The sequence below is a fragment of the Panicum virgatum genome, chromosome 7K (assembly GCF_016808335.1).
Source record: "Panicum virgatum strain AP13 chromosome 7K, P.virgatum_v5, whole genome shotgun sequence".
Taxonomy (NCBI): Eukaryota; Viridiplantae; Streptophyta; class Magnoliopsida; order Poales; family Poaceae; genus Panicum; species Panicum virgatum.
The window spans coordinates 35,699,320-35,709,810 of NC_053142.1; the positions used below are offsets into that span (position 1 = coordinate 35,699,320).

A 10,491-nucleotide genomic window follows, 5' to 3' on the forward strand; every position below is an offset into this window, starting at 1 on the left:
GCCTGCAGCACCCCCTGTACACGATCTCATCCGACGGCCGAGGTTCTTTATTCGGAACGAAGTCTTCTCCACGATGCCGCCGTCTTGATAAAGATCCATTCCGCGGTTTTGGAGGGTCCGCGAAACCCGGGTAGGTGGCCGGTTTTGAGAAAACCGCCAAAACCTCACGCGCGGGAAGATTCCCGCCTCCACGCCGTGGCCCTAGACGTCGTTCCCGCCTCGGCCTTCTGACGGCCCTAGACGCCGCCCGACGCCCGTCACCTCCTCGCCCGCAGCGAGGCCCTAGACGCCGTCGACGCCCGTCGCCTCCGTCAGTCCCGAGACCGACGCCCGTGCCTCCACGACTTGGCATCTTCAACCGCCGTCCACCTCCTTAGTTTTGTGGCGCAAACCAAGAAACCCGCCTTCCGTCGCCGCTTGCGCCCTCGATGCAGGAGTGGACGCCACAGCTGCCGCCCGGTCCGAGCTCCGGTCCCGGCTGCCCTACAACGCCGTCCACCGCACGGTCCATCGGCCACAGCACCTCCACGGCAGCTCCCCATCGACACTCGACGCCCGTGTACCTGCAATCCAAAGACCAAGCGCACGATCACACCGCACGGTTGACAATTCACTCATCACAAGCAGGATAGAGTACTCAACATTCCTCATTATCTGTGGTGCCCGCATCATGTCATGTCACATCATCATAGCATCCTTCATTCCAAATAAATTTCGTAGCAGGATACAAAACATAGGGGTTGCCTGCAAAATTGATATGTCATTCATCACCTTTACATCTGTCCTCAATTGGTCCTCCCTATATGTATGATGAGTTGCTGTCAGTTGTAGTACACATACATGTGTGACTAGCTAGCTACTCAAAATATATTACTCCCTCCTTTTGTAAATGTATGGCGTCAGTTCAGTTTTTTAAATTAGGAAGTTTGTCCTAAATGTTATATATTTAATTTATAGATAGAACACGCAGCATAAAAACTGTCGCCAAATGGCTATCTCTCGCAGCAGGTCACAATGGCCAAATGGCTATCTCTCGCAGCAGGTCACAATGTGCAGGCAATTGCTTCAAACAGTCTTGGTGGTCACGAGGCAACTGCATGTCCGCATCACCTCTAAAAATTAACTATTACAGAATAGTGTCATACCAAATTGCAGCACATTGAATTGTGTCATGAAGGATAAGTATGCTTAGAGTCATAGATATGCATGCACTGGGAACAAAAGAGTGAAAGCTACAAATCAGTTTCCTTGTTTTTTCCACTTTTGAGCCTGGGATTTGATCGTGTGCACAAGGTCTCAGCAGCAGCGCATAGAGCCCAGAAAAAGCAACATACAAAGCCAAGCCATACAGTTCATTCCTGTTCGTGACATCCAGAATCTGCAACGCCAAAGCTCTGCCACCTTTACTCCCTTTTCCTTGCTAAGGAAGAGCAGGAGAAGCTTCGTCTTTGCCAAGGTACATGTCCTGATTCTGCAGCCCTTGCATAGTTGCATGGCTTCCCAATTATTAAGGTCATGTCGGCATCGCCGCAGGATATGCGTCTCTCTGACAGCACAAGGCTTTTCGTGGTCAATCAGGTCGCGTCGATCTCCGACTAACTGTCAAGGAATCCATTCAGTCATGCACTTGGGTACGGGGTACCTGTGGCCAAAATATCATCCTGGAAGGCTATTGATCACGCAGATGCTAGAGAAAATGGAACATAGATGAGCACAGGAAACACTACCACCATGATGCATACATGTTGACAGATTGAGCGATTTCGCATTTGAAACTGCCAGAGCTACAGAGTCTGTTCTTGACTGTAATTCAGAGAATATATAGCGGTAATGCAAGTTAACATGAAAAAAAAGAGTCGATCAATGTGAACCATGGAATATGATGCCATGTACTTCTTAAAGATCGTTGCAGATCCAATACTAACTTGTAGACTTGCAGATCCAACTCTAGAAGTGCACTTGTAAGCTCACATATCGTTGCAGATCCAAATTGAGCAGAATTTCTCGACTTCTAGTTGGTGATAAGAATCAGACAAGCGGATGATTTGTGCACAGACGCAGGGGCACCACTAGTTTGAAGTCTATTCTATTAACAGTGCAGGTTGTGACAAAACCCGAGCAATGTTTCTATCAAAATTATGGAGCACAAGACTGATTTAAGCCAGGAAAGATCTTGGATCTCCGTATTTCACAAGATATCCTCGTGTAATTTGTAACAGCTTTCTTCTCAAAGAACCCAAAACCACTGAGTGCAACATCCTTCGCATATATTTGCTTCTATACAATAAAACTGCAGCCAACAGTTTCCCGGTTTCTGCACAACATAGCAAAAGGACAAATAAGATATCAGTAGACAAAAAGCCATGCTTTTCTATAGCTTTACTGCATACCGAAATTGCAGATAGCAAAAGAAAGCATGTGCAAAAAGGGCAAAAGGCCTGCATCCAATTCCAAATGCTGCAATTGTCCAATAACTTACATAATTGAAAATGAAGTATCTTGTGATGGGGGAGGGGAGGAGAGGGTGGTCCTCACAAAATAGCAACAATATCATGAATGGCATACTTTATCATTTTAAGCAACCACAAGAATAATCAAGACATGACAAAAAAGTGGATGATTTAACATCGATTAGGTCTAACAGTGAATGCCCGACTCTATAGTTGTTGATATTTCCTTTTACTAAAGAGAACTCTATAGTAGTTGGGGAAATGTGAGCGGTGTACTACACTTTTTCAGTACTCTGTCATCAAGGTACTCCCAACCCTATATAATGTGGACCCAATATGGACCTGGTTACACCTGGAAACATCCTGGTTTCATTACTTGACATTCCGAGTTCTGCTTGCTACAATTTTTCCTTCCAAAGGTGCATGACAGATATTGAGCTCTAGATCTTACAATTTCCTAGTCTTTCATGCTACATAATTTGGGCAATTTCATGTACCAATCAGGTGACCCGAAAGCTGAAGCTGAGGGGGAAAGTTCGAAATCTATTGAAAGGATCTATTGGAAAATCTGGACAGATAGCTTAGCCTTGCCATGAAAGGCAAGTAAATGTCCAAACTATTTTGTGTCCATTTTGTCAAGCAAAATATGAGTACTCCCTCCGTTCCAAAATGTAAGTCGTTTTGACTTTTCTAGATTCATATATTTTGCTATATATCTAGACATATGTTATATCTAGGTGCATAGCAAACACTATGAATCTAGAAAAGCCAAAACGACCTACATTTTGGAACGGAGGGAGTACAGTTTACACTGATTCCTCAAATGTAGTTTGTTCAAAGTGATGCTGTTAAGGAACATCAAGAATACTATGAGACGTGTAATTTAGAGGGAGGGGTGACAAAAATCATCAACCCACAGAAAGGGCTCAAATCTGAACATACCTTCCAAAGGCTGCTAAGTTAGCTTAATGTCTGATAACCCATCAGTCCTCGGAGATCATCAGGGCTTGACGGTTTATTTCCAGGCTTAGGTAGCCACGGAAACAATTTGGTGAAGCCTTGCCTTTCAGAACCATCGGTTTCTTGTCTACCATTGACCCCATATTTCTCCCTCTCGATTGCATCCATAATATCCTCCCGGGACACAGTATTTCCACCTGGACAGATCAACACCAACAAATTTCATATTAACATATTTTCTCCAATTGCCTTAAAAACATTCATTTGGGATTAATGAACAACTAGAAACTAATCCTTATTTCAAAGTGCAAAAGTATAACATTGAACAGCAAGCGGAATTATGACTATTCCAGTAACAGTTTCTAATAGAATTAGTAGGAAAAATATCTCAGTAATAGGTTTCAATCATGGACCAAAACTTGTAAGTTTTAAACCATGTAATTCAAGCACCATTCAATTTAGAAATGATTAGAAATGATTTCACTGGCTTCAACATCATATCTGATGCATGAGCAACAAATGATATGTGTCCTCTCTGTGATAAGGTCGATGAAACAATAGACCACCTATTGGTTTCATGTGTTTTCACTCGGCAAATATGGTATAACATTCTGCAACTCTTTGGGTTGCAAGCTGTTGCTCCACAAATGGACAATCTATTTTTTGTGGACTGGTGGGATGAAGCTAGCAGCAGGCTCTCTGGTCAAGTGCAAAAGGGGTTTAACTCCATCATTATCCTGGGAGCATGGTTAATTTGGAAGCACCGCAACTATTGTCTTTGATGGAGGGACCCCTAATTTCACCAGGGTCCTCTCGGCTTTCAGGGAAGAGGCTCAGCAGTGGTCTGTAGCAGGGGCTTGAGGAAATGAGGAGTGTCTTATCTCCTTGCCCTGACCCCTGCCTCCTAGTGTGCTGTTTTGAGCTTTGTGGTCTGGTCCTACCTTAGTTGCTAGATAGTAAGACAGCTTAGAGTGTGTCCTTAGGGTGTGTTACAGACCCTTAATCCTGTAACATTTGTATTTTTGGGGCTCTTTACCCCTTTTTTATTCTTCTTAATATATTGATGCGCAGTTCTCCTGCGCGTTCGAGAAAAAAAAAGATATGTGATCGACCTTTCTGTATCTTACATAAGTGATTCTAACTTACCTCTTCGTGCAGCTAGTAGAGCAGCCTCATTAACAATGTTTGCTAGATCCGCACCAACCAGTCCTGGGGTTAGATTAGCAACCAGATCACTAATTATTTCGGGATCCTCTTCCAAAGGAATATCTCTTAGATGAACAGCCAAGATCTTTTTGCGGCCCTCCACATCAGGCACACCAACAACAACCTTTCTGGAGAAGCGGCCAGGCCGACAGAGAGCAGCATCCAGTGCTTTTGGCCTGTTAGTAGCAGCCATGACAATTACTTTCATGTCCGAGTCAAAACCATCCATTTCAGTAAGCAGCTGTTGATAGAGAAAATCAAGAAAACATACTTTGAGTGATGTAATTAGACAAGGATATAAACTATCATCAGAGTGCCAAAAACCACACCTGGTTTAGAGTTTGGTCCCTCTCATCATTAAAACTTTTACCTCTACTTCCACCCACGGCATCAAGTTCATCAATAAAAATGATTGACGGAGCAGCCTCTTTGGCCTCCTTGAACAAATCCCTGACCCGAGCAGCACCTCTTCCAACGAAAACTTCAACAAACTCACTAGCAGAAACAGAGAAAAATGGAATTCCAGCCTCTCCTGCAACTGCCCTTGCTAGCAGAGTCTTCCCAGTTCCTGGGGGGCCAACAAGCAGAACACCCCTGGGCAGTTTTGCTCCAAGCTTCTTGTAGTTCAATGAACCATCCAAACAGCTCACTATCTACATTAGAAAATTGTCATGTTTTACTAAGGTTCTTAATGACCATCATCCAGACAGTAAAATGTAATACAAAAATAATTCTTCTAATGGAAAAAAGAAACAACTTCAGACCAATGCACTTCCTAGTTATTGAAAAAAAAACAGCACTCAATACTTAGTCAAGGACATAATTTGAGACCAATATAATTGCAAGGTGGAAGAACAAATTAACCATTCAACAGCATATATATGTCCTGGAACCCCAGACTTCTTCCAGGAGCTCTCACATTTATGTTCATTTTAAGAGTGCTCCCAACATGTTCAATTTTCGCCAATGAACTTCGTAAACAAAAATGGTGTAAACGCATGATTTACTACAAGAGGCACATAGTAAACTTAACTACAGAGTAAACATGCTTCCCCTCCAAGAAATTTAAAAGATGTTATTGTAATTAAGGATGCAAGTGGGTACCCAATAGTGTTTTTTGGGTCAGCTAATTAGTAACGATGGCATGCCACTCTAGTTCATTTCCCCTCCTAAATTATTTATGCAGAATGCCAGTCTAGTTCATTTTATCATCTTTTTGGGTTCACCCAATGACTCTTATAACTTCTACTAAAAAAAATGACTCTTATAACTTGCAACCCTAATTGTAATGTTAGAATTCCAAAGTGTTGCTTCTCCTAATATGAGAAAAATGCTTGGAAGTCACCACCGAACAAATGATGCATGAAGCTTTTAAGAAATGTTACAATGAATGACCCAAGAAATGTGAAACAGACTATTGGTGAAGTTTCAACTCATACATTATATGATTAATGCATAATGCAAGAGCAAACAAAGGCATTAAACTTTGTTAGCCTCCCTGAACTCACACACACATACACACACACGAGAGGTAGAGTATGAACTGGTGAGAGGAAGAGAAGCAGAGGGTAGACACGAGGAGTGTTGCTGCTTAAACTTCTGAGCTGCAGCTGCTCTTCTCTATATAGCCAAGCCAGTCAAGGTGAGTTAAAATTTCAAGGTATGGCTTCTATATTGCCTTGCAGCCTCTACCACTACTTGCTACTGCTGCTGCTACTACTTGCTACTGCTACCATGCTGCTACTTGCAGCTGCAACTATATGCACCAGTCTTTGCCGCCCAAATTCAAGTGGCAAGCCTTGGCTGGTCAAAGTGCAAGTGCTACTACTACTACTACCAGGAAAGAAAGGCAAGCATGAGCATGGGTAATTATCTAACAAACTTGACATTTTCATTTTAAATAATATCACTTAAGAATGGAGCTAGTTCTGTTGTGATGTATGCAGATGACTAAACGTTGTGTGCAGTCGTGAGACAAAGCAAAAGCAAGCATATTACCATTCCAATAAGCTTGATTGACACTTCGTAAGTCGCTATATCAATGTGGATGTACCATCTCAGTTCCTCTTAAACCCTATGTCTATTGCTTTTTTTAAAGATGAATTGCCTATACTACCAAATACTAAATGATTTTTTTGTCTAGCCACATTCATCAAGCATCGCAGAGAAGTAATCGATGCAAAAGCCACATTTACCTCCACAAGCTCCTCCTTGGCTTCATCCACGCCCTGAACATCATCAAACCCCACCCTCTGCTTCCTCGGCTTGCGTCGCTTGTCAGCACTGCCCCCACCGGACAACTGCCGCTGTATTAACCACATCATCGGCAGCAGCGAGACCCAGAGCGTGAGCAGCGTGCTCAGCATGTCCACCAGCAGCCTCCCCGCAGGCCGCGGCGCCGACCGGTAGTCCACCCCGCCCTCCCGCATAAGCCCGAGCAGGAACCCCTCGTCGTGCGGCACCCTCCGCGCGTAGTACGGCCACTTGGGCGCCGCCGCGGCCGCGCCATCAGCCTCGGGCTCGCCCGCTTCGTCGCCGGCGGCGGCGTCCTCGGCCTTCTTGCTGAAGTAGATGCGGCGAGAGTCCTCCTCGAACGCGACGGCGGCCACGGCGCCCTCCCGGAGCCCCGCGACGAGGTCCGAGTAGGCCACCTCCCTGGCGGCGTGCTTCGGCAGCGTGAGCCGCGCGGCGAACAGGAGGAGCGCCAGGAGGACCGGCGCCGCGGCCGCGGGGGGCACGCGGCGGGCGGCGCGCCGCAGCGCGGCAGCGAGGCCCCGCGGCGACAGCCTCCGGAGCCGCCACCACAGCAGGCGCAGCCGCGGGCGCAGGCGCAGGCGCAGGCGCGGCCTCCTCCTGCGGGCGGGCGCGCGGAGCCCCAGCCCGGCGCCCGCGTCCTTGTCCGCCTCGTCGACCTTGGCGGCGCGCACGGGGCTCCTCCACCACGTCCGGAGCCTCGCGCGGCCCCCGGGCGCGGCGGGGGGAGCCGCGCAGCCGCAGCCGCAGGCATTGCCCCTCGCGGCTGCGGCGAGGCCGCTCCAGGAGGCGGGGCTAGTCCTGAAGCAGGCGGCGCGAGCGCGCGGGAAGGAGGGCGCGGCGGATACGGGGCGGAGAGAGGCCATGGCAGCCACCGCCCGCGCGCGCGCTCGTCCGCTCTGGGCCGGACCTACGGCATTCGATCGGGCAGGGCCGCGGGCGGTGCGGGAGGGGCGGGCGTGCGCGCGGGGCGCTCGACGGAATTGCTCGGCTCCGCGGAGGGAGGAGACGAGCGGAGGAGGAACCGGGGCGTGCGGGGTGATGCTCGATTGGGTTCCGCAATCCGGGCGCGTGGCGGGTCAGCAGTCAGCAGTCTGCCTAGCGAGTGGCGAACTGGCGATGCCCGGAGATATGCCCGAGGGGAGATTTTTTTTCTGTCGTGAAAAATTGGGGCCGTGGTCCATGGACTTTCTTCTTTCTGGGAGGAGCCCGTGGGCTTTCATGGTCGGCCTAGTCTACTCGTCCTCGTGAGTGAGAAGGGTCAGTTTGGACTCAGCCCAGGTAAGCATGAATGAAATGGGCGTGCTTGGGCCAACCCCCAACTAGCCCAAGGTATCCGGATTTCTTTGCCAGAGGAAATTTTCCGAGGTCTCACGCACGAAACAGCAGGCTTTATTTTCTGCGAGTCATGGTCGGCTACACAACCTTGAACCTACACACCGCTCGAAAGAGGAGGTTCCTGACCTCTCAAAAAAAAAAAGTGGTTCCTGAAAAAGAAGGGACCATCTTGCTGGGTTGTGGGTCCCGCACGTCAGAGTGATTGCTCTCGGAAAATGCGCTGGTCATATTTTTTAGAGGGAGGGCCCCCCGAGGACCGCAATGAAATTGAAACGACATGTCGGGCGGGCAAGCTGAATTCTGTGTTTCACAAACTTCCAAACGAGGCCTAGATGTCTGCTTCATCACGAACAAACATACAGACACATGAGCTCTCTAAGAGCAATGCTACTAAATAGGCTTCTATATTTATTTATTTTTGGTGGGTGCAAGAAATTTATCTTTTGCCTTCTAAATTTCTCCCCCATCCCCTAATTTGACGACGTCGACTGCTACGGCTGGAGTGTGAACATATTGACGTACTCCTCCTTGGCCGGCGGCGGCGCCATGGGCTCCCTGGGCCGCTTCCTCCGATTCCCAATCGCTGCAAAGAAACCGAAACCGTCACAATCCAAGAACTGCAGGGCCGCAGTGCGGCGTGCAGCGACATCCTCCTAATCAACATCGGCGCGCACACACCTCCACCGCTGGAGAAGTAGACTGATGCCGGCGAGACTCCGGCGAGCTGCGGCGGCCTGGAACGCGAGCTCGCGCTCTGCCTGGCCGCCCAGGAGGCCGTCGAGCTGCGAGTCGACGCTGAGCGAGCGCTTGAACCAGCGGTGGTGTAACATAACCGTCCAAATTAAACCAGTTTAAGTGCGCTAACTATCATTTTAATGGTTAATTAAGTTACCACGCATTTAAAATGGTATAATCCGGTCGTCTATCGGGTTAAGGATCGAAAAACGCTGGAAGTCTCGCACAAAGACGAGCACAGATCATTACAAGCTGACAAAAATTCTCAAATTTAATTTACAAAACAGAGCTTTACAAAATGAGTTTTAAACAAATTATCAGAGTTTAACATAGAGCGGAATTTAAATAGAAGTTTAGTTTAAAAACAATAATAACTACGAAGACGTAAGGACGTCACATCGAGCCAACCGATGTGAATCCTGGTTAGCTTCACCCAGCAACAAATACCTGAAAACAGGATAACAACAAATCCTGAGTATACTAATACTCAGTAAGGCTTATCCGACTATGGTATATACTTAGCCGACTCCTAAATATGCAGGCTTTTGGCTCTGGGGTTTGTTTTGTTGAAAAGCTGCTAATACTGGATCCTTACTTTCAATGTTTTAGCTCCATTTAGTATAACGAGTATTAACTAAATTCGCCTAAGTATCTAGAGCACACATGGTGGATCAGATTATCCTTTAGCAACACACAGACCAAACATTCCATTTCTGTTCTCATTCCACTTATTTACTACGATGTGACACAGTGACCAAAGCTCTCATATCCGCGAGTAACGGCGAATCGATCTGATTTAATCTTTCAAGGTGGACCTAACTCACATGATACATGCAAACCATGCCGGGCCACACGCATCAACTATTCTCGTCATTACCACGACACCTGAACCACGCCCGCCAAAACCCAGGTGAAGGGCCCATCTCGGTGAACTCCCAGAGAACCCGGAGGCGACATACACTCCAACACCCGCCATCATTCCGCTCCCAGAGTAGCAGGTCGCAGTTCAAGCTATTGTTGTAAATCAGGTCTGCAGCTTACCGGTTTCGACTACTTCCTACTTCCGGCATGTGGCTAGTACTGTTCAATCCTCGATCAACAATGCTAACAACGGTACGGTCCTCAATTGACACAGGCGGAGATTTTCTTTTCATCCTTTCCATATCCATAATTCAACTCATTCCCGCCCGGTCTCCATTTCTCTTTTTCTCATTCGTTCATTCTCAAGTAACTTTGCCATTAGAAACAAGGACTTATATCTCGCGAGTGACAGAAATCACTCAACTTCTACCGAATCCTAATTAAGCATTGTAGTACTAACGACCTGCACACTAGTAGAGACTCACAGGTACCTATGGAGAAATATGCATACTAAGGTTTCATACAACTCCTATAAACATAAATGCACAAATACTTAGATAAACATTGAATACTGAAAGTAAGGATTATGCTCTGGGGCTTGCCTGGGATAACACTGAGTCAGTGTTTGTACTAACAAGACCTTGGGCCCTTCTGACTTTGAGCCGGGTCTTCGGTTGCTCCAGCGGGT

At 47.2% G+C, this 10,491-nt stretch overlaps 1 protein-coding gene across 2 annotated transcripts; it reads right to left on the minus strand.

Annotated features, from left to right (window-relative positions):
• Nucleotides 1-1,710: 1,710 nt before the first annotated feature.
• On the minus strand, nt 1,711-7,944 carry LOC120642359 (probable inactive ATP-dependent zinc metalloprotease FTSHI 3, chloroplastic). 2 transcript variants are annotated; one of them, XM_039918830.1, is made up of 5 exons: nt 6,812-7,944; nt 4,946-5,269; nt 4,557-4,857; nt 3,393-3,607; nt 1,711-2,290 (listed from the first exon to the last, which is right to left on the minus strand). In XM_039918830.1, exons 1-4 carry the CDS (start codon nt 7,733-7,735, stop codon nt 3,411-3,413), a joined length of 1,746 nt encoding a protein of 581 aa, XP_039774764.1. In that variant the 5' UTR covers nt 7,736-7,944; the 3' UTR covers nt 1,711-2,290; nt 3,393-3,410. The 2 variants fall into 2 exon arrangements, with proteins under 2 accessions (XP_039774764.1, XP_039774763.1); XM_039918829.1 differs by having other exon boundaries at nt 1,711-2,314; nt 6,812-7,942.
• Between the last annotated feature and the right edge of the window lie 2,547 nt (nt 7,945-10,491).

Coding starts and splice junctions, on each gene's coding strand:
- LOC120642359 (XM_039918830.1), bottom strand. CDS start 7,735: ATGGCCTCTCTCCGCCCCGTATCCGCCGCGCCCTCCTTCCCGCGCGCT. Junction 4,858..4,945: donor GGGACCAAACTCTAAACCAG/GTGTGGTTTTTG, acceptor CTCTATCAACAG/CTGCTTACTGAAATGGATGG. Junction 3,608..4,556: donor TCTACTAGCTGCACGAAGAG/GTAAGTTAGAAT, acceptor TGATCTGTCCAG/GTGGAAATACTGTGTCCCGG.